Source organism: Scyliorhinus canicula, chromosome 19 (genome assembly GCF_902713615.1).
Source record: "Scyliorhinus canicula chromosome 19, sScyCan1.1, whole genome shotgun sequence".
Classification (NCBI taxonomy): Eukaryota; Metazoa; Chordata; class Chondrichthyes; order Carcharhiniformes; family Scyliorhinidae; genus Scyliorhinus; species Scyliorhinus canicula.
In genome coordinates, this window is record NC_052164.1 from 99,818,137 (window position 1) to 99,844,277 (window position 26,141).

Sequence of the window (26,141 nt, forward strand, 5' to 3'; positions counted from 1 at the left end):
GTACCTGTCCTGGGAGTGCTTGATGGGGACAGTGTAGAGGAGCTTTACTCTGTACCAAACCTTGTGTTGTACCTGTCCTGGGGGTGTTTGATGGGGACAGTGCAGAGGGAGCTTTACTCTGTATCTAACCCCGTGCTGCACATGGCCTGGAAGTGTTTGATGGGTGCCGTGTAGAGGGAGCTTTACTTTGTATCTAACCCCGTGCTGTACCTGTCTTGGGAGTGTTTGATGGGGGTAGTGTAGAGGGAGCTCTACTCTGTATCTAACCCCGTGCTGCACATGGCCTGGAAGTGTTTGATGGGGACAGTGTAGAGGGAGCTTAATGCTGTGTCTAACCCTGTGCTGTAGCTGCCCTGGGAGTGTTTGATGGGGACAGTGTAGAGGGAAGTTTACTCTGTATCTAACCCCATGCTGTATCTGTCCTGGGAGTGTTTGATGGGGACAGTGCAGAGGGAGCTTTACTCCGTATCTAAGTCCATGCTGTACCTGTCCTGGGAGTGTTTGATGGGGACAGTGTAGAGGAGCTTTACTCTGTACCAAACCTTGTGCTGTACCTGTCCTGGGGGTGTTTGATGGGGACAGTGTAGAGGGAGCTTTACTCTGTATCTAACCCCATGCTGCACATGGCCTGGGAGTGTTTGATGGGGGCAGTGTAGAGGGAGCTTTACTCTGTATTTAACCCCGTGCTGTACCTGTCCTGGGAGCGTTTGATGGGGACAGTGAAGAGGGAGCTTTACTCTGTATTTAACCCCGTGCTGTACCTGTTCTGGGGATGTTTGATGGGGACAGTGCAGAGGGAGCTTTACTCTGTATCTAACCCCGTGCTGTACCTGTCCTGGGAGTGTTTGATGGGGACAGTGTAGAGGGAGCTTTACTCTGTATCTAACCCCATGCTGCACATGTCCTGGGAGTGCTGAGATTGATAACTTTCATAAATGCAACAAAAGTAAATTAAATTTCATAAAACAAGTGAAATCCAGAGTTCGGGTGTTCTGAAAGCCTGTTACATTTCTTTTTCTGTCAGATCTCCAGGTGATGAGGAGGCCCAGGCGGAAACTCTGATCACCAACAAAGGTGAGGGAAACATCCAGGTTCAGCTGTGAGACACAAACCCTGGGATCACTCATAAAAAACAGTGAGGGGACTGCATTGGTGAACTGTGAGCTGTCAGATAATCTTCCTCATCAAGAGTGTTTTGTCTGCATATTTCAGTCTTAAAGATGGGCAATGATAGAGAGGAATTGACCGTCTGGTGGAAGAATTCTGTCGGACGTAATTCTGACAGGTTGTGCATCATAATAGCCCCACTCTCCAGTCAAAAAAGCCCATCTGACCTCCAGAGCTAAGTGTGGGCGGATCGATCTTTGGAATCTCTCTCGGTCGCCCTTGGTCTAAATTATCCAAGAACATCTCCACAAAACTACTTTAACTTAAAAGGCACCAACCTCATGCTGGAGGGGATGTCCACCCCGATCAGAAAGAGGTGCAGCTTTCATCTGAAGGGGAAGTTGGGTGCACTGCACTGCCTGTTACAAAGGTCCTGCATTCTCTGGCAAATAACGTGTTCACATGCACGCTCTGCACCCACCCTGGACTCTCCTCATCAGGGTCCTCAGCAGGGTCCAGAATACCCAATGTTCAGACCATCCCCACTGCCTGCAACATCACTTGGAGCGGGCACCCAGGAACCAACTCCTCACCGCTCTTATGTTGAATCAGCCACTCTGAGTATGAACTGCTCAGCATCCGCAGTTAGGCAGCTTCCTCTGCGTTGCTGCACACGCCACAGAAACACAGCTCTGAGCTTCAGTCTGCTGGAGTTTCACACGGCTACACGGAGGGAAGGTTTTAATGTTTGAGAAAAGTCAACTCTGCACCAAGTGAACAATTCCTGAGGTCTGCCCATGCTCAAAAAAAAATGTAACAAAATGACATTGCTCTGATTGGAGATTTGAGACAGGGGGCGGGATTTATCCACCAACCCGTGTTTTTCAGCAAAAGAGGTAAATCCAGATTTACCGACTCTCACCGTTGTCAATGGGATTTCCTGGTGACTGCATCCCTCGTCACCGGGAAATACGTGCGCAGGCGTGAGACCGGAATATCCCGCCAGCTGAACAGCCCGTAGTTCGCGCCCATAGGGCGAAATTCTCCCAAAACGGGAGAAATCGTCAAACCGCCGTAAAACCCGGGCGGGTTTTACGGCATCGCGCCCCTTCCCGACGGGGGACCGATTCTGGTCCCCCGTCGGGGCTAGCAGCCCGACGTCGGAGGCTCCGACAAGTCGGGCTTAACGAAAATCGTTAAGCCCGCTTGTCGGACTTAGCGCCGGCTGACGCGTCATATGACGTCAGCCGCGCATGCGCAGGTGGGAAGACTCCACCCGCGCGTGCGCGGGTGACGTCATCGCGTTTTTGCGCGAAACCCGCGCATGCGCGGTCCGGGTTGCCCCTCAGCCGCCCCGCGTATTGATACTGCGGGGCGGCGGAAGGACAAATAGTGCGCGGGCATCGGGCCCGCTGCCCGCGATCGGTGGGCACCGATCGCGGGCCCATGGCACCCTTGGCACGGCCGTGGTACTGCCGTGCCAATCGGTGCCATGGTTATTTTTTTCCAGGTAGTCACGACGTTTTTACGAACGGCAGGACCAGGTGTGTTTGCCGTTCGTAAAAAGGTCGTAAAGGGCTGGGACTTCGGCCCTTCTAACAGCTGTGAATCGCTGCCGGCCGTAAAAAAACGGCGGCAGCGATTCGTGTCGGGATTTCGGCGGGGGGGGGGGGGGGAGAATAGCGGGAGGGCGTCAAAAAAGTCGGGAAGGCCCTCCCGCTATTCTCCCACCCGTCGTGGGGGGCGGAGAATTTCGCCCATAGTGTCTGCCATTGTGCAACAACAACTTGCATTGATACAACACCTTTATTAGAGTAAAACATCGATAAGGAGCTATTTTGACAGGTGGGGAGTGTGGACGGGGAGTATGGGCGGGGTGGGGATGCGGTTGAAGACTTCATGAACGTCTCTTCCAATACTTAACCACGTTGACATGATGCCAAGTTAAACTTTGTACTTTCTCTCTCTTTTGTCACAGCAATTGAAGCTGCAGCCAAGGTGGAGAACTGATTGGACCAATCACGTAAGACTATTACTCTGCTGATCCACCTGTCCGTCTGTCTGTTGTCCCCTTGCCCAGTCTGACACCAGCTGTACCTGAGCTGACAGATTTCCCTTTCACAAAACCATGCTGACTCTTCCCGATTCCCTTGAGATTTTCTAAGTACCCAGCTATAACCTTTGTTTTAAAAAGGGCAATTTAGCGTGACCAGTCCACCTACCCTGCACATCTTTGGGTTGTGGGGGCGAAACCCACGCAGACACGGGGAGAATGTGCAAACTGCACACGGAGCTATAACCTCCTTATTAATAATCTTTATTATTGTCACAAGTAGGCTTACATTACCACTGCAATGTAATTACTGTGAAAATCCCCTAGTTGCCACACTCTAGCGCCTGTTCGGATACACGGAGGGAGAATTCAGAATGTCAAATTCACCTCGCACCACGTTTTCGGGACTTGTGGGAGGAAACTGGAGCACCTGGAGGAAACCCACGCAGACACGGGGAGAACGTGCAGGCTCCACACAGACAGTGACCCAAGCCTGGAATCGAACTACCGTGCCGTCTATTCTAACACCTTCCCCATGATAGGCGTCAAGCTCACTGGCCCCTTGAATGGAGGGGGTCACATTCGCTACATTATAGTCTGATGGAATCTATCCAGAATCTAGCGAATTTTAGAAAATTAACACAAACGCATCTGCTATCTCATTAGCAACCTCTTTTAAGACCTTGGCAGAAGTCCATCAGGAATTGGAGACTTGTCAGCGCACAGCTCCATGGGTTTGCTGAAAAGCATTTCCCCAGTGATTAGAATTTCACCAAATTCCCACCTCCTTTCCATTCTCTGATTTACAGCTATTACTGGAATTTTTTTTATTCAATTCTAAAGACAGACACTAAATATTTGTTAATTTCATTCGCCATTGCCTAGGGCGGCACGGTGGCGCAGTGGTTAGCACTGCTGCCTCAGGCTCCGCGGACCCGGGTTCGATCCCGGGTCACTGTCCATGTGGAGTTTGCACATTCTTCCCATGTCTGCGTGGGTCTCACCCCCACAACCAAAAAGATGTGCGGGGTAGGTGGATTGACCCCGCTAAATCGCCCAAAATAATTGGATACTCTAAATTTATATTTTTAAAAGTTCATTCGCCATTTCCTTATTATCTTCTACTAACTCCCCATAGTCACTCTCTAGAGAAACCAATACTCACTGCTTATCCTCTTCCTTTTTTAATACCTGTCGAAACTCTTTAAATTTGATATTTCTTGCTAGCTTTCACTCCTACTTTAATTTCTTCTTCCTGATTAACCTTTTAGTCATTCTCTGCCGCTCTTTATTTTCTGACCAGTCATCTCACCTGCAAATTATCTTTGCGCATAAAAATGTTTATTTCCTTAAGTTTGTTAACTACTTCTTCAGTTAATCACGGATGGTGGGTCCTCCACTGAGAAGGTTTTTTTATAGCAGGAATATACCTATTCTGAGTATTCTGAAATATCCCCATACGTGTCTGTCACTGCTTCTCTATTGATCTACCCCCAGTCTAACATCCCAGTCCGCTTCAGCTCAGATTTCATGCCCACATAGTTGCCCTTACTTAAGTTTTAAATACTAGTCTTAGATCCACTCTTCCCCCTTGCAAACTGGATGTAAAGTTCAGTCATATTATGGTCACTTCTAAGGGTTAGATGATTTGTTATATTAATCGATTATATTACATTACACTATACAAAGTCTATTATAACCTGCTCCCTGGTTGATTGAACTCCGCGTCCAGGCTACTGCTGCCAATGTGATTTTTTCCAGTTTCAATATAGATGAAAAAGTCACCCATGATTATTGCCATCCACAAGCTGCCAATATTTCTTCTTGTATACTTTGACCTACATTGTGATCACTGTAGGGGCCACACCAGCTGATGAGTTCTTTCCCTGTTTATCCCTCATCTACACTCAAACCAATTCTACATCCTGATCTCCTTAACCAAGATCATCTCCAACTACTGCATCAATGGCATCCTTGATTACCAGAGCTACCCCACCACCTTTGCCTAGTTTCCTATTCTTCTTGAATATCCTATAACCCTCAACGTTCAGGACGCAATCCTTGTTATCTTGCAGCCTTGTCTCTGTAATGGCTATCAGATCATATTTATTTACTTCTACGTGTGACATCAATTCATTTACTTTGTTACCAATGCTAACCACATTCGGATATAAACCCTTTGGCCATGGTCTACCTCATGGGAATAAAGTCCCATAACGGGCACGTTTAGCCAGGTGTTTCCCGATGCCCGGAGCAGCAGGAAACCCCACGCTACTGAACAAAACTGTTTCCATTGGGGGAGATTCGGTGGCTCGGTGCGTTCGGGAACTCCCCAACGAGGCCGCCCTTAGTCCCATTTTGTCCACTGAAGACCGTTTGCTCACTGGAGCTCCTCAGTACACAAGGAGATTGGGGCACCATTTTTAAATGATGTCCCAATCTCTCGCACCCTCCCCCCCACTCCGACATAACCCCCTGAACCTTCCCCACTCACCTGTAAGGGGATCTTCAGGACCACCCCCCCCCCCCCCCCCACTCCCCACCGCACCCTCCTAATGCCTAATGCACCCCTGGGCCCGAACCACTTTGTGGGAAAAATGCCAGCCCAACACCCTGGCAGTGCCTCTGCCAGCTGACAGTGCCACCTTGTTTAGTTTAAAGCCCTCTTTACATTCCTAGTTATGCACCTAGCTACAACACTAGTCCCAATACAGTTCAGGTGTAAACTGTCCCAATGGTACAGTCCCATTTTCCCCATTACCTTTGCCGCTGACCCATGAACTGGAACCCACTTCTGCCACACCCATCTTTGAGCCACACATTCATTTCTCCAATCTGATTTGTCCCATGCCCGTTTGCACGTGGCTCAGGTAATAATCCAGAGGTTATTACCTCTGAGGTTCTGTTTCTTAATGTTGGTGCCTAGCTCTACGCTGAACCTCCTTCTTCATTCTGCCTTTGTTGTTGGTTCCTGCATGGATCACGACAACTGGATCCTCCCCCTCCCACTGCAAGTTCCTCTCCAGTCTGGGGAAAATACCCTGAAAGAGAAAAGATAATTCACCAATCCAACTCCTAAACTTTTAATTATTGCAAGTGCCACTCATCTGTGTTTTGCCTTGACAGGAAGATGTCAACGAGAATCCTGAGGCTGTTGAAATCTCTGACAGATTTTTGAAGACCCCTGACATCACACCCGACGATGCTCGCTGTACGGAGACCCGAAGCTTCGTCCAGTTTGTCTCCTGGTTCTTCAATTAAAATATATGAATATTGATAGCAGTGAATGATGTATGAATCTTGTGACGTGCCATTAGCTTGTCGCGCTCCACCTTGTGTTGTTCGTCCCAAAGATGTGTAGTATTGTCTGGTAGAAAGTGATGTTTGTGTTAGTTTGGTATTTTGCAATCTTGTTAGACCGTACCTCTGTAACAGTAGCTGGATGTGTCCGTGTGCATGTGGGAGTGTGTGTGTGGGAGTGTGTGTGTGGGAAAGCACATAGTAGCTGAAGATGAGTAGAACTCTTAGACTCAGCACCTTCACAAGCTGGTGTTTCTACAGTGATGTCTCTGTGTTAAATAGAGTGTATTTAATAATGATATATAACACTATGAATTGGTTGCCGTGCTTGCTCAATATAAAGTCACTTCCACTCAAAGAGCTGGTGTGAGAAAGCACTATTGTAAAAATAAAAATCAATAAATGAGACTGTTAGTGACACCCACAACAATAAAGGTAGAAGATGCTAAACTGTGATGAATTGGCAGCTGTTTGTCTTGTATGGACCTGGTTTTGATCACAGGTGTCAGCATGGACCATTTCAAAAGGTCCAATTTAACATAGAAACATTCATCCAATAATTCAGATGAGAATCTAAACCAATACGAATCCTCTAAAGCAGTGTTCTTCAAACTTATTTTACGAGGACCCATTTTTACCAACCAGCCGATCTTTGCGACCCACGCCGGCCGATCTTTGCGACCCACGCCGGCCGATCTTTGCGACCCACGCCGGCCGATCTTTGCGACCCACGCCGGCCGATCTTTGCGACTCACGCCGGCCGATCTTTGCGACCCACGCCGGCCGATCTTTGCGACCCACACCGGCCGACCTGCGCAACCCACCATTTTCTCTTACCGTGTTTGTTGCTGACAAAAATGGAGCCAATGGTTTTGGGTCCTTTTGGCTCCAATGGCACTGCGCAGTGCGACCAAATTTTTTTTATCTGCTCCTGGCCATTTTGAAGGCCGCTCGCAGCCGGCATTATTAAAAGCCGGCTGTTGCGCGTGGATTTGTGCGGTCGGGAGCGCCGCGGCGAGCGGCTCCGCAACCCTCCTGTCACCCACCCGCGACCCACCGTCGGGTCGCGTCCCCGAGTTTGACAATGCCTGCTCTAAAGCATGTAGTCCAAGCAATGCTTGTAGTCACTAGTTGATCAGTCACTTGAAATGAATGAAAATGAAAATCGCTTATTGTCACGAGTAGGCTTCAATGAAGTTACTGTGAAAAGCCCCTAGTCGCCACATTCCGGCGCCTATCCGGGGAGGCTGGTACGGGAATCGAACCGTGCTGCTGGCCTGCTTGGTCTGCTTTAAAAGCCAGCGATTTAGCTGAGTGAGCTAAACCAGCCACTTCCCTACTGTTCTCTGTACTGTCCACTGAACATTTAGAAATGTCAGACCAACTAATGGATACACTGCAGCCCTGATCAGCTTTTGAAAGAAAAAGTGAACAGATCTATTTTTAAAAATTCATAAAAAGGTTGGCTAGTGTCTCGCCTCCCTCAGCAGCTTTCTTACCCCAATTGGACTAGAGAATTCAGATATGCTCACTATCATTTCCCCATCGACTGTCTTCTCTTCCCAATGCTTTTTTGCTACCCTGGAACCTCACTTCAATTCCACTTAATAACTTAGTTGCCATTCTGTGTTATTTCTCTATGTTATACAAGCCTACATTGGTTCTGGGAAAATCCAGTGTTGAGTAGTGGACCTGCAAAGGGTTTCATAGTACTGATTGACTCTCTCACATGGCTTCCTAGCCGTTTGAGTAAATCCCGAGGGCTTGATCATTGTACCAATTCATATTTGAGTTCTTTGCGCCTTGGGGTTCTTGCCAAAACTTTGGGGCCAACACCGGGAATTTCCTTGTTGAGCTTCTATCTGCTTCACTCCCATAACTTTGACCAAAACCCCCTTTTGGTTCCCGTTAATATTCTGCCCAAGTTACGCCGAAGCAGCAGGAGGAATTCCGAGGAAATTCCCATTGTCTCCACAGCAGACACATTAGATTGGTCAGACAGGGAGGCAGCAAACATCGCATGTGTACATCTGGATGGACAAGGATTTAGTGTGTTTCTTTCTTTGGGGGGGCTCCCCGGTGTCCCAACCACTATCCTTCAATCAACATCACCAAAACAGATTATCTGGTCCTTAACTCATTGCTGGGACTTATGATTGGTTGCTGAGGTCATGAAAGGTACTATACAAATACAAATCAAGCACAAATTAGGTGCTTCAAGTGTTGAACCAATGTAAGAGGAAATAATTGGATTTTTACGACATTCCGAAAGCTTTATTCACAATATAGCACTCACCTTTGTTTTCCTATTAACACATTCGGCTATTTTACCTTTATGACACTATTAACACCTTCTCCCGTCCTTAACACTGCCATTGACATGTCCTGTACCCTAAATATCTTTGTGGGATCTCTTCTAACTCATGACTAACACTGACCTTCTATTCGCTCTGCCTCCTCTTAAACAGTATAAATCCATCACATTTCTCCACCCCCACCGTTAGCTTTGAAGAAGTCACACAGACGCGACGCGTTAACTCTGATTCTCTCTCCACAGATGGTACCAGACTTGCTGGGTTTTACCCAACACTTTTTGTCTTTTATTTCAGATTGTCAGCATGTGCAGCATTTTGCTTTTATTTTAGCTTCATTAACAACCTGGAGACAGATGTTGGAGGCACATCTGGTAATGGTAAATGTGCAGATTATTCCAAATCAGGGATATCGGGGGGTGAAGAGGAAACTGGATCTGAGGGGGACGTCGGGGTTAACTGTATGAGTTCACATACTGTCGTGGAACAGTGTGTGTGAGTGTAAAAGGTGAAACTTATAAATGGTGCCAGAGTTAAGTGAATGGTGTCAAAATAACACAATGACATTTAGAGTTTTTTTTAACTTGCTTAACATGTCCAGTAGCTTGAACCGATAAAACACTATTCTCTCGAAGGAGTCATGCTGAGGACATTTTATCCCACTTTATATTCTGGTCATAACTTGTTCTAAGTGATCAGTCAGCTAAACTCAAATTCTCAATCATTTACAGAACCGACTTGTCACAGGCTCATTCTAACTAACCTCAATAGCAACGCAGAGCAGGTTATTAAGCAGCAGAGAGTGATGGAGTCCAACGTTCCACTGAGGGAACCCAACTGTGAAACATTGGCCTGTCTGTTTGCCCCCGCACTGGCCCTGCTCTTCATTTCCACCACCTTCAGTTTGTAAGATTTCTAGCCATTACTTTCCTTTTCTTTGCTTGCCCCCAGCTTGTAAACAACGTTGACTCTCTGGGGCGCTGCCTCTGTAGTCGGCCCAGAGGAAATTCCGTGTTTCCACTGTTCCTCTGCTGAATAAAGCCTCCCTGTGTCGGGGTTAAAATCAGGTGAAGCCAGTTCACTGAGCTTTGGGAGTGCTGGAAATATCTGACATGGGCAGGATCCTGCTCTGTAACTAAAAGTTGGCAGATGTGCCTTCATCTCCTGGTGGAAGCAGGTTTTTAAAAAAAGTTCTTTCTCACACTGCTGACATTTATTGCTCATCCCTAGCTGGCCTCAGGATGTGATGGGGATAGGCCACCTTAGCGAACCACCATTTGTTTGGAAAATTGACAGTTTGATAGCCTCATGGTCACTTTTCCTGATACCTGCTTTTTATTTCCAGGTATTTTTAAAGCGAGTGCATTGACTCCCTGAAAGAGCAACCTAACCCAGGCCCACTCCCCCACCCATCCCCGAAATCCCACATAACCTGCAGATCTTTGGACACTAAAGGGTAATTTATCATGGCCAATCCACCTAACCTGCACATCCTTGGACTGTGGGAGGAAACCCACGCAGGCACGGGGAGAACGTGCAGACTCCACACAGACAGTCACCCGAGGCAGGCCTGGTGCTGTGATGCAGCAGTGCTAACCACTGTGCCATCGAGCCACCCCTCTTTCTCCCCACTCTTCAACCAAAGCCTTGTGAACAGAAAGAGAGACACCGTGGCTCTGAAATACTCTCATTGGGCAGTATCTCTGGCAAGAGACCCATTCTGACCCTGAAACATTAACTCTCTCTCGCCACAGAGGTTGCCTGGCCTGTGTTCCCAGAATTTTCTGTCCTTATTTCTCATTCTGATTGGCCACTTATCACACCTTACCCCCCCCCCCCCCCCCCCCCCCCCCCCCAATTTTCCACATTGTTTTGACAATCCCCTTGAAATCATCTTGTGGCCGCAGGGTATGGCCAAACCCCCCCCCCTCCCCCAAGTTGAAAAGGCCAGATCTAAAATAGGAGAGTCAATATAATCTAGAGCAAGGGTCAATGAGAGCCATTCATTACATCAAATTTAGACACAGGAACAAGCCACTCGGCCCATCTGTTCCATGATATTTATGTCTCACACGAGCCTCCTCCCAAACTCTCAATCACTGCCCGTGATAGTGAGTTCCACACCCTAACCACTCTCTGTGGTGATAATGGAGCGCAAAAGGAAGCTTCTGGGGTGGTAAAATCAGGGGACAGCTTGACCAATGGCCAATTCGCGAATGATCATTTTGTGCCTCTAGGCCAGGTGAGCAGTTAGTGACATACAGTCAATCTCCAGGTTCTGAGACAGGTCAGTGTCAGGCACGATGATCACCCGAGGGGGGGGGGGGGGGGGGGGCAATGACCTGGGATGAGGAGAAAATAATCAAACTCAGTTCCCACCTGTGACCACCCCCCCCCCCCCCACCTCACTGGAAAATGATGTGTGCCCCCGGGGGGGGGGGGGGGGGGGGAGCAATAAAACGGGGAAATACTAGTTCCCCCTTCTGGGTGTACGTTGAGCACAGATTGAATTCAGCAATGAGGCCCTCCATAGCCGAATAGCCTGACATGACGACATTCAGGACTGCCTGGACACCCAGAAGAGATTGACACCAGTGGGATTGATTTTTAAAAATGTATTCTAATACAAACATGTATCAAAACAGGTTACAGCAAATAAACAGCCCGGGAAACATACTTCCCAGCAACCAACTATACAGTCTGTACAAATCCCCCCCCCCCCCCCCCCCCCGCAGAAACAACAGCTCCTCAAACACGGTCACAAACATCCCCCACCTTTTCTCAAACCCCCCCCTGCAGAGTCCCTCAACTCATATTTTATCTTCGCCAACCGCAGGAAGTCGTACAGGTCACCCAACCAAGCCGCTACCCCCGGTGGCGATGCCGACCGCCACACCAGCAAAATTTGTCGGCGTGTAATGAGAGAGGCGAAGGCCACGACATCGGCCTTCCTCCTCTCCATGAGCTCCGGCTTCTCTGAAACCCCAAATATCGCCACCAAAGGGTCCGGGGTCCACTCCCTCCTCCACTACCCTGGCTAAGACCGCGAACACACCTGCCAAGAATTTTCCCAATTTTTCGCAACCCCAAAGCTTGTGCTCCCAATTCCGCTTCCCATTTCTCCTTGATCTTCACCACCCATTCACCTACCTGTCCCCCTCTCTCTCTCCCTCCAACCCCCCCGCCCTTTCCCCCAGCCACTTGTATATACCAGTGGGATTGATAAACACGGTGTGGTCTCTGCACTTTGAGAAGCAGCAGTGGAGAAATCGGAAACAATTCAAATGTGCAGCGTGAGGAGCCAACAAGGTATTTGTGAAGTGAGGACAGCTCTCTCTCTCTCTCTCTCTCCCTCCCTGCTGCGCCAGGCTGGAGGCTAATGTTTTGGCAGCTACAATTTCTGAACTCGCAGTGGAAGAGGAACTTGGCCAGATTATTCATGCGATTGGAGTCACACACACGTTTCTCAAGCAGCTGCCGTGTGACTGGGACGAAGATTACCCAGCCTATTAATGTTTAATTTATTCTTGTCTGACATAGTTTTACACCCACCCAGGGTTTTAACCAGAGCATCGATTTCCACACGCTGGCTCGCTGACTCTCTCTGTCGCTCGTACATCTTTCCAGCACTATGACACAAGGTGAGTACACCGTCGCTCAGCCATCGAAGGTAAATGTGAAAAGAAGTTAGGATTTAGTTTAATAAGCTGGCAAGGCTATGATGTGGGATGGTTAGGTGTGTCCAGGGCAGGTGTGAGAGTAAATCTAGCAGCTAAACAGGTTGCAAATCCACGGCGTGTCCAGGGAGTGAAGGGGAAAAATGGGCCAATTGGGTTGAAGAGACTGTTCCTGTTCTGCAGTTTGTAGGCTCTATGTAATTCAATATATATCGTATTAAATCAGAATCTGTGCGGTCTCCTTAACTAGTTTGATCACGCAACAGGACAGAGAACTTTTAAGACATTTTCTGCCTAATTGGTAACTGTTATCATGTGTGCCCATCTTTCCCAGATGTATCACTTCAGGTGTGTAGTTACAGGTGTGTGGCTACAGTGTGTAGGGTCAGTGTGGCTACAGTGTGTAGGGTCAGTGTGGCTACAGTGTGTAGGGTCAGTGTGGCTACAGTGTGTAGGGTCAGTGTGTGGCTACAGTGTGTAGGGTCAGTGTGGCTACAGTGTGTAGGGTCAGTGTGGCTACAGTGTGTAGGGTCAGTGTGGCTACAGTGTGTAGGGTCAGTGTGGCTACAGTGTGTAGGGTCAGTGTGTGGCTACAGTGTGTAGGGTCAGTGTGGCTACAGTGTGTAGGGTCAGTGTGTGGCTACAGTGTGTAGGGTCAGTGTGTGGCTACAGTGTGTAGGGTCAGTGTGGCTACAGTGTGTAGGGTCAGTGTGGCTACAGTGTGTAGGGTCAGTGTGTAGGGTCAGTGTGTGGCTACAGTGTGTAGGGTCAGTGTGGCTACAGTGTGTAGGGTCAGTGTGGCTACAGTGTGTAGGGTCAGTGTGTGGCTACAGTGTGTAGGGTCAGTGTGGCTACAGTGTGTAGGGTCAGTGTGGCTACAGTGTGTAGGGTCAGTGTGTGGCTACAGTGTGTAGGGTCAGTGTGGCTACAGTGTGTAGGGTCGGTGTGGCTACAGTGTGTAGGGTCAGTGTGGCTACAGTGTGTAGGGTCAGTGTGTGGCTACAGTGTGTAGGGTCAGTGTGGCTACAGTGTGTAGGGTCAGTGTGTGGCTACAGTGTGTAGGGTCGGTGTGGCTACAGTGTGTAGGGTCAGTGTGTGGCTACAGTGTGTAGGGTCAGTGTGTGGCTACAGTGTGTAGGGTCAGTGTGTGGCTACAGTGTGTAGGGTCAGTGTGGCTACAGTGTGTAGGGTCAGTGTGTGGCTACAGTGTGTAGGGTCAGTGTGGCTACAGTGTGTAGGGTCAGTGTGTGGCTACAGTGTGTAGGGTCAGTGTGTGGCTACAGTGTGTAGGGTCAGTGTGGCTACAGTGTGTAGGGTCAGTGTGGCTACAGTGTGTAGGGTCAGTGTGGCTACAGTGTGTAGGGTCAGTGTGGCTACAGTGTGTAGGGTCAGTGTGTGGCTACAGTGTGTAGGGTCAGTGTGGCTACAGTGTGTAGGGTCAGTGTGGCTACAGTGTGTAGGGTCAGTGTGTGGCTACAGTGTGTAGGGTCAGTGTGGCTACAGTGTGTAGGGTCAGTGTGTGGCTACAGTGTGTAGGGTCAGTGTGTGGCTACAGTGTGTAGGGTCAGTGTGTGGCTACAGTGTGTAGGGTCAGTGTGGCTACAGTGTGTAGGGTCAGTGTGGCTACAGTGTGTAGGGTCAGTGTGGCTACAGTGTGTAGGGTCAGTGTGGCTACAGTGTGTAGGGTCAGTGTGTGGCTACAGTGTGTAGGGTCAGTGTGGCTACAGTGTGTAGGGTCAGTGTGGCTACAGTGTGTAGGGTCAGTGTGTGGCTACAGTGTGTAGGGTTAGTGTGGCTACAGTGTGTAGGGTCAGTGTGGCTACAGTGTGTAGGGTCAGTGTGTGGCTACAGTGTGTAGGGTCAGTGTGTGGCTACAGTGTGTAGGGTCAGTGTGTGGCTACAGTGTGTAGGGTCAGTGTGGCTACAGTGTGTAGGGTCAGTGTGGCTACAGTGTGTAGGGTCAGTGTGGCTACAGTGTGTAGGGTCAGTGTGTGGCTACAGTGTGTAGGGTCAGTGTGTGGCTACAGTGTGTAGGGTCAGTGTGGCTACAGTGTGTAGGGTCAGTGTGTGGCTACAGTGTGTAGGGTCAGTGTGGCTACAGTGTGTAGGGTCAGTGTGGCTACAGTGTGTAGGGTCAGTGTGTGGCTACAGTGTGTAGGGTCAGTGTGGCTACAGTGTGTAGGGTCAGTGTGGCTACAGTGTGTAGGGTCAGTGTGTGGCTACAGTGTGTAGGGTCAGTGTGGCTACAGTGTGTAGGGTCAGTGTGGCTACAGTGTGTAGGGTCAGTGTGTGGCTACAGTGTGTAGGGTCAGTGTGGCTACAGTGTGTAGGGTCAGTGTGGCTACAGTGTGTAGGGTCAGTGTGGCTACAGTGTGTAGGGTCAGTGTGTGGCTACAGTGTGTAGGGTCAGTGTGTGGCTACAGTGTGTAGGGTCAGTGTGTGGCTACAGTGTGTAGGGTCAGTGTGTGGCTACAGTGTGTAGGGTCAGTGTGGCTACAGTGTGTAGGGTCAGTGTGTGGCTACAGTGTGTAGGGTCAGTGTGGCTACAGTGTGTAGGGTCAGTGTGGCTACAGTGTGTAGGGTCAGTGTGGCTACAGTGTGTAGGGTCAGTGTGGCTACAGTGTGTAGGGTCAGTGTGGCTACAGTGTGTAGGGTCAGTGTGTGGCTACAGTGTGTAGGGTTAGTGTGGCTACAGTGTGTAGGTCAGTGTGTGGCTACAGTGTGTAGGGTCAGTGTGGCTACAGTGTGTAGGGTCAGTGTGGCTACAGTGTGTAGGGTCAGTGTGTGGCTACAGTGTGTAGGGTCAGTGTGGCTACAGTGTGTAGGGTCAGTGTGTGGCTACAGTGTGTAGGGTCAGTGTGTGGCTACAGTGTGTAGGGTCAGTGTGGCTACAGTGTGTAGGGTCAGTGTGGCTACAGTGTGTAGGGTCAGTGTGGCTACAGTGTGTAGGGTCAGTGTGTGGCTACAGTGTGTAGGGTCAGTGTGGCTACAGTGTGTAGGGTCAGTGTGTGGCTACAGTGTGTAGGGTCAGTGTGGCTACAGTGTGTAGGGTCAGTGTGTGGCTACAGTGTGTAGGGTTAGTGTGGCTACAGTGTGTAGGGTCAGTGTGGCTACAGTGTGTAGGGTCAGTGTGTGGCTACAGTGTGTAGGGTCAGTGTGGCTACAGTGTGTAGGGTCAGTGTGGCTACAGTGTGTAGGGTCAGTGTGTGGCTACAGTGTGTAGGGTCAGTGTGGCTACAGTGTGTAGGGTCAGTGTGGCTACAGTGTGTAGGGTCAGTGTGTGGCTACAGTGTGTAGGGTCAGTGTGTGGCTACAGTGTGTAGGGTCAGTGTGGCTACAGTGTGTAGGGTCAGTGTGTGGCTACAGTGTGTAGGGTCAGTGTGGCTACAGTGTGTAGGGTCAGTGTGTGGCTACAGTGTGTAGGGTCAGTGTGTGGCTACAGTGTGTAGGGTCAGTGTGGCTACAGTGTGTAGGGTTGGTGTGTGGCTACAGTGTGTAGGGTCAGTGTGGCTACAGTGTGTAGGGTTGGTGTGTGGCTACAGTGTGTAGGGTCAGTGTGGCTACAGTGTGTAGGGTCAGTGTAGCTACAGTGTGTAGGGTCAGTGTGTGGCTACAGTGTGTAGGGTCAGTGTGGCTACAGTGTGTAGGGTCAGTGTGTGGCTACAGTGTGTAGGGTCAGTGTGTGGCTACAGTGTGTAGGGTCAGTGTGGCTACAGTGTGTAGGGTTGGTGTGTGGCTACAGTGTGTAGGGTCAGTGTGGCTACAGTGTGTAGGGTTGGTGTGTGGCTACAGTGTGTAGGGTCAGTGTGGCTACAGTGTGTAGGGTCAGTGTGTGGCTACAGTGTGTAGGGTCAGTGTGTAGGGTCAGTGTGTAGGGTCAGTGTGTAGGGTCAGTGTGTGGCTACAGTGTGTAGGGTCAGTGTGGCTACAGTGTGTAGGGTTGGTGTGTGGCTACAGTGTGTAGGGTCGGTGTGGCTACAGTGTGTAGGGTCAGTGTGTGGCTACAGTGTGTAGGTCAGTGGGTGGCTACAGTGTGTAGGATCGGTGTGGCTACAGTGTGTAGGGTCAATGTGGCTACAGTGTGTAGGGTCAGTGTGTGGCTACAGTGTGTAGGGTCAGTGTGTGGCTACAGTGTGTAGGGTCAGTGTGTGGCTACAGTGTGTAGGGTCAGTGTGTGGCTACAGTGTGTAGGGTCAGTGTGTGGCTACAGTGTGTAGGGTCAGTGTGTGGCTACAGTGTGTAGGGTCAGTGTGGCTACAGTGTGTAGGGTCGGAGTGGCTACAGTGTGTAGGGTCAGTGTGTGGCTACAGTGTGTAGGGTCAGTGTAGCTACAGTGTGTAGGGTCAGTGTGTGGCTACAGTGTGTAGGGTCAGTGTGTGGCTACAGTGTGTAGGGTCAGTGTGGCTACAGTGTGTAGGGTCAGTGTGTGGCTACAGTGTGTAGGGTCAGTGTGTGGCTACAGTGTGTAGGGTCAGTGTGTGGCTACAGTGTGTAGGATCGGTGTGGCTGCAGTGTGTAGGGTCAGTGTGTGGCTACAGTGTGTAGGGTCAGTGTGTGGCTACAGTGTGTAGGGTCGGTGTGGCTGCAGTGTGTAGGGTCAGTGTGTGGCTACAGTGTGTAGGGTCAGTGTGTGGCTACAGTGTGTAGGGTCAGTGTGGCTACAGTGTGTAGGGTCAGTGTGGCTACAGTGTGTAGGGTCAGTGTGGCTACAGTGTGTAGGGTCGGTGTGTGGCTACAGTGTGTAGGGTCAGTGTGGCTACAGTGTGTAGGGTCAGTGTGGCTACAGTGTGTAGGGTCAGTGTGGCTACAGTGTGTAGGGTCAGTGTGTGGCTACAGTGTGTAGGGTCAGTGTGTGGCTACAGTGTGTAGGGTCAGTGTGTGGCTACAGTGTGTAGGGTCAGTGTGTGGCTACAGTGTGTAGGGTCAGTGTGGCTACAGTGTGTAGGGTCAGTGTGTGGCTACAGTGTGTAGGGTCAGTGTGGCTACAGTGTGTAGGGTCAGTGTGTGGCTACAGTGTGTAGGGTCAGTGTGTGGCTACAGTGTGTAGGGTCAGTGTGTGGCTACAGTGTGTAGGGTCAGTGTGGCTACAGTGTGTAGGGTCGGTGTGGCTACAGTGTGTAGGGTCAGTGTGTGGCTACAGTGTGTAGGGTCAGTGTGGCTACAGTGTGTAGGGTCAGTGTGGCTACAGTGTGTAGGGTCAGTGTGTGGCTACAGTGTGTAGGGTCAGTGTGGCTACAGTGTGTAGGGTCAGTGTGTGGCTACAGTGTGTAGGGTCGGTGTGGCTACAGTGTGTAGGTCAGTGTGTGGCTACAGTGTGTAGGGCCAGTGTGTGGATACAGTGTGTAGGGTCAGTGTGTGGCTACAGTGTGTAGGGTCAGTGTGTGGCTACAGTGTGTAGGGTCAGTGTGGCTACAGTGTGTAGGGTCAGTGTGGCTACAGTGTGTAGGGTCAGTGTGGCTACAGTGTGTAGGGTCAGTGTGTGGCTACAGTGTGTAGGGTCAGTGTGTGGCTACAGTGTGTAGGGTCAGTGTGTAGGGTCAGTGTGTGGCTACAGTGTGTAGGGTCAGTGTGTGGCTACAGTGTGTAGGGTCAGTGTGTGGCTACAGTGTGTAGGGTCAGTGTGTGGCTACAGTGTGTAGGGTCAGTGTGTGGCTACAGTGTGTAGGGTCAGTGTGTGGCTACAGTGTGTAGGGTCAGTGTGTGGCTACAGTGTGTAGGGTCAGTGTGGCTACAGTGTGTAGGGTCAGTGTGTGGCTACAGTGTGTAGGGTCAGTGTGTGGCTACAGTGTGTAGGGTCAGTGTGTGGCTACAGTGTGTAGGGTCAGTGTGGCTACAGTGTGTAGGGTCAGTGTGGCTACAGTGTGTAGGGTCAGTGTGTGGCTACAGTGTGTAGGGTCAGTGTGTGGCTACAGTGTGTAGGGTCAGTGTGTGGCTACAGTGTGTAGGGTCGGTGTGGCTACAGTGTGTAGGGTCAGTGTGTGGCTACAGTGTGTAGGGTCAGTGTGGCTACAGTGTGTAGGGTCAGTGTGTGGCTACAGTGTGTAGGGTCAGTGTGTGGCTACAGTGTGTAGGGTCAGTGTGTGGCTACAGTGTGTAGGGTCAGTGTGTGGCTACAGTGTGTAGGGTCGGTGTGGCTACAGTGTGTAGGGTCAGTGTGGCTACAGTGTGTAGGGTCAGTGTGGCTACAGTGTGTAGGGTCGGTGTGTGGCTACAGTGTGTAGGGTCAGTGTGTGGCTACAGTGTGTAGGGTCAGTGTGGCTACAGTGTGTAGGGTCAGTGTGGCTACAGTGTGTAGGGTCAGTGTGTGGCTACAGTGTGTAGGGTCAGTGTGTGGCTACAGTGTGTAGGGTCAGTGTGGCTACAGTGTGTAGGGTCGGTGTGGCTACAGTGTGTAGGGTCGGTGTGTGGCTACAGTGTGTAGGGTCGGTGTGTGGCTACAGTGTGTAGGGTCAGTGTGGCTACAGTGTGTAGGGTCAGTGTGGCTACAGTGTGTAGGGTCAGTGTGGCTACAGTGTGTAGGGTCAGTGTGGCTACAGTGTGTAGGGTCAGTGTGGCTACAGTGTGTAGGGTCAGTGTGGCTACAGTGTGTAGGGTCAGTGGCTACAGTGTGTAGGGTCAGTGTGGCTACAGTGTGTAGGGTCAGTGTGGCTACAGTGTGTAGGGTCAGTGTGGCTACAGTGTGTAGGGTCAGTGTGGCTACAGTGTGTAGGGTCAGTGTGTGGCTACAGTGTGTAGGGTCAGTGTGTGGCTACAGTGTGTAGGGTCAGTGTGGCTACAGTGTGTAGGGTCAGTGTGGCTACAGTGTGTAGGGTCAGTGTGGCTACAGTGTGTAGGGTCAGTGTGTGGCTACAGTGTGTAGGGTCAGTGTGTGGCTACAGTGTGTAGGGTCAGTGTGGCTACAGTGTGTAGGGTCAGTGTGTGGCTACAGTGTGTAGGGTCAGTGTGGCTACAGTGTGTAGGGTCAGTGTGGCTACAGTGTGTAGGGTCGGTGTGTGGCTACAGTGTGTAGGGTCAGTGTGTGGCTACAGTGTGTAGGGTCAGTGTGGCTACAGTGTGTAGGGTCAGTGTGTGGCTACAGTGTGTAGGGTCAGTGTGTGGCTACAGTGTGTAGGGTCGGTGTGGCTACAGTGTGTAGGGTCAGTGTGTGGCTACAGTGTGTAGGGTCAGTGTGTGGCTACAGTGTGTAGGGTCAGTGTGTGGCTACAGTGTGTAGGGTCAGTGTGTGGCTACAGTGTGTAGGGTCAGTGTGTGGCTACAGTGTGTAGGGTCAGTGTGTGGCTACAGTGTGTAGGGTCAGTGTGTGGCTACAGTGTGTAGGGTCAGTGTGTGGCTACAGTGTGTAGGGTCAGTGTGTGGCTACAGTGTGTAGGGTCAGTGTGGCTACAGTGTGTAGGGTCAGTGTGGCTACAGTGTGTAGGGTCAGTGTGTGGCTACAGTGTGTAGGGTCAGTGTGGCTACAGTGTGTAGGGTCAGTGTAGCTACAGTGTGTAGGGTCGGTGTGGCTACAGTGTGTAGGGTCAGTGTGGCTACAGTGTGTAGGGTCAGTGTGTGGCTACAGTGTGTAGGGTCGGTGTGGCTACAGTGTGTAGGGTCAGTGTGTGGCTACAGTGTGTAGGGTCAGTGTGTGGCTACAGTGTGTAGGGTCAGTGTGTGGCTACAGTGTGTAGGGTCAGTGTGTGGCTACAGTGTGTAGGGTCAGTGTGGCTACAGTGTGTAGGGTCAGTGTAGCTACAGTGTGTAGGGTCGGTGTGGCTACAGTGTGTAGGGTCAGTGTGTGGCTACAGTGTGTAGGGTCAGTGTGTGGCTACAGTGTGTAGGGTCAGTGTGTGTACTTTTCCTGTTCCAACATTTACATAAGTCATGTTTGAGATGCAATTCTTCACTGGAATGTTTCACTCTGTTTCCAGCCCAAACATTCAGCTGTACACCAATGCGCACATTTTGATATTTCCTCTCTCCAACAGTCTGGTTCCATTTCTTATTATCTTTGTCACCCTCTCCCTCATGCTCTCTAACCATTTATCTTTCACTCACCAGATATCTGTCACAAGCCACGTTGTCCAATGCCACATCTTTATCTTTCCTTCCTTATAACAGTGACGACTCCTCCTCCTTGCCGGCAAAACACTTGTTGGGCATCCTAAGGTGACAAGTGGTGCTATATAAATGCACATCTTTTTCTTCCCTCCTTGAAGACACTCCTGCAAATGTATCTCCGTTTGGCCAACCTTTTGGATGTCTGTCCTAATACCTCCTTATGTTGCTCAATATCAAATGTTCTTTTGCTAATGCTCCTGTGATGTGTGTTGTGCCAATTTCCTTTATTAAAGATGCTCTGTTGCTGCTGATATTGGATTTGCTGCTCAACACAAGTGTTAGGATCCAGACTAGATACTGGACCAGATCCCGGCATTTGTTAGGATACCGGACCAGATCCCGGAATTCGTTAGGATACCGGACAAAGGGCAGCACGGTGGCGCACTGGGTTAGCACTGCGGCCGAGGGTCCCAGGTTCGATCCCGGCTCTGGGTCACTGTCCGTGTGGAGTTTGCACATTCTCCCTGTGTTTGCGTGGGTCTCACCCCCACAACCCACAGATGTGCAGGCTAGGTGGATTGGCCACTCTAAATTGCCCCTTAATTGGGAAAAATGAATTGGGTACTCTAAATTTTTTTTTAAAAGGATACCGGACAAGGACTCCAAACACTTTTTTAAAATTTGTAAAACTGAGCAAAGGATACTTCACCAGGAGTAATGACTCTTACCAATAGGTATCTTTTATTTCAAAATAAACGTCAATTTAAACACAGAATTAACCACATTAACATCAAAGAAAATAGCTTTACAATGATCAGTTAAACAGTTCTTAAGCAAAAAACTTGAACTTACGATCTAAACATGCTACTAACTCCAGTGAAGCAACCCAATACAGTTCAAATGTCACTTATAAATAAAGTTGACAGAACAGATTACTTGCTTAGCTGTGCAGATCTTTGGAAAGAGTTCATTTCAAGAGCAGATCCAGTATACCTCTACTCAACCTGACAGCATTTGACAAAACAGATGTTCCACTTAAAATTCTGTAACAAAACTAGACAGACCTGGCTTCTCCCATTAATTAATCATCTGTATCACACTAAGTTCCATGACCTGTTTAGCTAGGACTAAACACCTCTTCCCCCATAAATTGTCGACACTCCAGGGAATCTCAAGCAATCAAAACACTCCATTAGCTGTAACCGACTAAGTGGTTGGAATCAATCATGACCTTACTTATAACGACTCATTAATTACAACTTCAGCAGTCACACTGCCTGTGTATGTATTTTCAACCAGAGTTCTTTAATAACATTACTGCCACAGAATGTAAAATGTAATATATAACTATTTCTACATTCATCACACAAGTAACAACGTTCTAGATGAGCTCATGGTGCTGTGAAGTCTGAGCGAGTCTGAACCTGTGACCTTTCAATATCAAAGAGTTACTGGCTTGAGCCTATCAGAGGCCACAGATTTCAAAAAGTCTTTTCAGCAAATCAAAGCTGCAAATTAGTTCAATATTCTTCAAATGAATTAAAAATACATCTACTTGACACCCGGTCTGAGCCCAGGGTCAGAGGTCAAAGGGGAGGCAGGGAGGGAGCAGGGCTGATGAAAATATCCTCCCATGAGCCACTGGGAAAATGCGCGATGCGAAGAGGAGGATTCCCAGTTCCTTTCCATCTCCAAACTGCGGTGTCAGCAGAGTTCATGGGGAGGTGGCCAATGGATAAGGGGAAGGAGAAGGGGGGGGGGGGGGGGGGGGGGGGGGGGGGGGAGAAACAGCCAGGATTCCTGGTCCCAAACATTACCCTATTGAAAGGTGTTGGTGTCAAATGGAACTCAAGGCTGCGTTCTGCTGTGATCCCAACGTGTGACCCAACAATCCGATGTAAACTCTCATTTAGGTCAGTCAATTGAGCAGGGCATTAGTGCCAAAAGCCCCTTGCAAGAGGAGGAGGGAGCATCCTCTGTTATCAAAACATTGTCTAACTGGATCGCTTCTCTTCTCTTTTACAGCCGAATTATCCGATACTCGCTTCACGTACGGTGAGTTCATGATTGAATTGATTCCTAGATCCAATGAGGGTGGGGGACGAACCCTGAAGCAGTGTTGCCAACTCTGTTCTTTTTATCATTTCGTGGGTGTGGGCTTCGCTGGTTAGGTCATCCTGAATTTCCCTTGAACAAGTGGTGGTGGTGAGCTGCCTTCTTGAACCGCTGCAGTCCATGTGGTGTAGGTACTTCCACTGTGCTGTTGGGGAGGGAGTTCCAAGATTTTGACCCAGCGACAGTGAAAGAACGGGGATATATTTCCAAGTCAGGGTGGTGAGTGACTTGGAGGGGAACCTCCAGGGGATGGGGTTCCCAGGCATCTGCTGCTCTTGTCTTTCTAGATGGTAGTGGGTCGTGGGTTTGGAAGGTGCTGCATAAGTTGCTGCAGTGCACCTTGCAGATGGTACACACGGCTGCCATTGCGCGTTGGTAGTGGAGGGAGTGAATGTTTGTGGAAGGGGTGCCAAACAAACGGAGCTGCTTCGTCCTGGATGGTGTTAAGCTTCTTGTGTTGTTGGAGCCGCACTCATCCAGGCAAGTGGGGAGTTTTCCATCTCATTCCCGATGAGTGCCTTGTAGATGGTGGTCAGGCTTTGGTGGGGTCAGGAGGTGAGTTCCTCGCCGCAGCCTCTGATCAGCTCTTGCAGCTACATTATTCACTCTGGGTGCATTCCCACCGTATGAAGCTTTGTCTCCACCCATCTTGCATGGCCCAACAGCTTTTGGGAGCTTTCTCTAATAATCAACAATTAGGAAAATGTAAAAACACACAATGGCCACAGTTTTCCAGCCCTTCACTTCCGGTCCTGTCGATGGTGAATGGACACAACACGTTCCCCGGCAGCACAGGGAGCGGCACAATGCAAATGTCCGTAGACATTGGTGAGGACCAGGAGGTCCTGCCACCGACCAATGGCAGGCCACTTCCTCTGCTGGAAAATATGCCACGAGGATGCCGGAAAATCCCGGAATCTTGGATGCCCCCGCGACCTTTCTCCTGAATTCTGCTCAGAGGGGTGTGGCTCTTGGACATGAATCTTCAATTCCTCGAGGGTTGGCAACCCCATTTTCCTCCTCATGATTTTCATTCTTAGAATGGTTCGACTCTGGGACCGATCAAATATCGCAACAAACTGAGTGAACGTCGGAGCTGCCTCGTGATGGATGTTTTCTTTGGCTAATCTTCTGAAAGTTCTCGCATCCGGCAGTATATTCCAGATTCCCTTTTATTTCGAGTCTTTAGTGCCACACGTGAATCAGGAGTGGGCGGAGTAAGCCCAAATCGTGAGCTTTGGGGCCGCGCAGATCTAGGGGTTGCCAACTGTGATCAAATGTATTCCTGGAGATTCCATCAGCTGGCCTGCCCCCAGGGTCCAGCTGTTATTCTGCCAACACGTCCATCCCTGTGACGTACGTCCATCCCTGTGCCAATTGGAAAACAAAAAGACTCATTGCCCAATTGGATGATGCTTGCCTGTCAAACAAACAGCTTTCCTCCCCCCCCCCCCCCCCCCCCCACCTCCCCCATTTTCCACCCTTTCTTGGCAAAGAAAAACACTCAAAGACAATGACATGAAAAGCGCCCCCTTCCATGCCTCGATGATTTTTCGCCAGGCCGCACATATCAGCGTCCTGGAGATTGATCTTCAATTCCCGGAGAATCCAGGCCAAACCCGGAGGCTGGCAACCCTCTACAGAACCGTAACCAAGGCAACCAAAAGCCTCACAAGGCCTTGACAAGGGGCCATATGTCGAATCCGAAGTGACAGTGCGCCGGGGCTGCTGTGCGGTTTGACAATGGGCTGAGTAGTTCACAGCAGCACAAACCCTGCCTGCAGTATAATCACTTCCAGCAAAGAAAAACAAAGCTTCTCCCTGCAGGAGGGGACGCTGGTCAACCAGAACGTGCGGTAAATCCATCTGCCAGTCCTCCACTAACTCCCAGCACACTGTTGCCTGGCAACGGAAGCCCATTCTGGATGCACGGGACATGAGGGATAAAATGAGGTCACACACCAAACACGTCATTAAGATCACCCCAGTGAGCGCCTCTCCGTTCTCCCAGTGACCTCCTTTCAGACTCTGAGCGAGACATTGTTGAAGGGGATTTTTGTTTTCTGGGTCACTGAAAGCCTTTCAGTGTCATTGACGATGGTTCATGACCTTGAAAACAAGATGGCTACCGCCCCGCACCTGCTGCTGCCGAGCAACCACTGACTCATTGCCTTCAGGGTGGGAAGGGAGAAAATTGAGCGCAATAAGACAGTTCCAGGCAAACGAGTGCAAATATCTAAAAGTGAATTGTGTGAGTATATTACAGCTGGTTAAAAATATGTTCCTTCTCCAAAATAAACATGATTTGGGACACGTGCAGTTTATTCAGTAAAATGAATCTATGGTGTCACTTTGTATTAGAGAGCTGATTCCAGCCTGAGTAATGAAATGAAAATCGCTTATTGTCACAAGTAGGCTTCAATGAAGTTACTGTGAAAAGCCCCTAGTCGCCACATTCCGGCGCCTGTTTGGGGTGGCTGGTACGGGAATTGAACCCGCGCTGTTGGCCTGCCTGGGTCTGCTTTCAAAGCCAGCGATTTAGCCCTGTGCTAAACAGCCCCTATATGCTGTTCAGGCCACCAGTCCCGTTGTTTTCAGCAACATCTCCCTGTCTAACCCGTCACTAACTCCATAATCTTACTATATGGAAGAAAGGCCTTACAGCCCTCTATCCCTGATCCCTGGGTGTGAGGCAGCACTTTGAAAGAGTTATATTTAATTATCTTCACTCCCCCCCCCCCCCTCCCCCGCACTCTTTCCCTATATCGCTGCAACGTTTTCTTCCAATGTCCCTTTGAAAGTTCCGATTGAATCTGTTTGCACTACTTTCCCAGGCGGTGCACAGCTGCACGTTTGTCTCCAGAAACATGATTCACCATCGCTCTCTGTCCTTTTCCATCTCTTTTTTTAAAAATAATTTTTATTGAAATTTTTACAAAATACAAAATATAAACATCTTAACTCTATTAATAAACAACCGCGGTAACACCCCATGAACAATACCCCCCCAGCTTCAAGAGTAACTTCAAACAAAAGGAAAGAACAAAAACAAAAAAAAAGAAAAAAGAAAAAAAACAAAGAAGAGAGAGATAGCACCCTCCAACCAATGTTCCCTCTGCACTGCCACTGTCCTGTGTATCGACAGGATTGGCAACATGGACATGGACAAGATTTGCTTCTGATACCTGGCTCCAACCCACCTTCACCACGTCCTTGTTCTGGCTCTGGCCTGCTGACTGGTCTTTGCTGTGGGGGGTGGGGGGGGGTGGGGGGAGGGGGGTAGGGGAGGGGGGTGGGGGGGGGGGGGGAGCAGGGTCACTGGGGTAGATGATACCTGTCTCCACCAGGTGGCAAGCCAGGCAACAGAGGATTGCTTGCTCGGTAGACAACACCCCTCAACTTTTCCTTCCATTGACTTTGGCAGAAAGGGGAGTTGGGTCAAGGGTTGGATGGGCGATAGATTTAACATGGCTGGTTCTCCACGAGGCACAAAGTTCAAATCTACCCCACCCGATAACCTTGGTTCCTATTTTGGAGCAG

General features: G+C 49.7%; 1 protein-coding gene across 1 annotated transcript in view; it reads left to right on the forward strand.

The window, feature by feature from the left end:
- Nucleotides 1-26,141, forward strand: part of fxyd6 (FXYD domain containing ion transport regulator 6) — a 91,338-nt gene that overhangs the window by 54,197 nt on the left and 11,000 nt on the right. Inside the window, exons 7-11 of the mRNA XM_038778811.1 lie at nucleotides 1,025-1,074; nucleotides 3,086-3,114; nucleotides 6,287-6,371; nucleotides 22,400-22,536; nucleotides 25,949-26,093. Coding sequence (XP_038634739.1) covers nucleotides 1,025-1,074; nucleotides 3,086-3,114; nucleotides 6,287-6,371; nucleotides 22,400-22,536; nucleotides 25,949-26,093 — 446 coding nt within the window. The remainder of the gene's footprint in view (nucleotides 1-1,024; nucleotides 1,075-3,085; nucleotides 3,115-6,286; nucleotides 6,372-22,399; nucleotides 22,537-25,948; nucleotides 26,094-26,141) is intronic.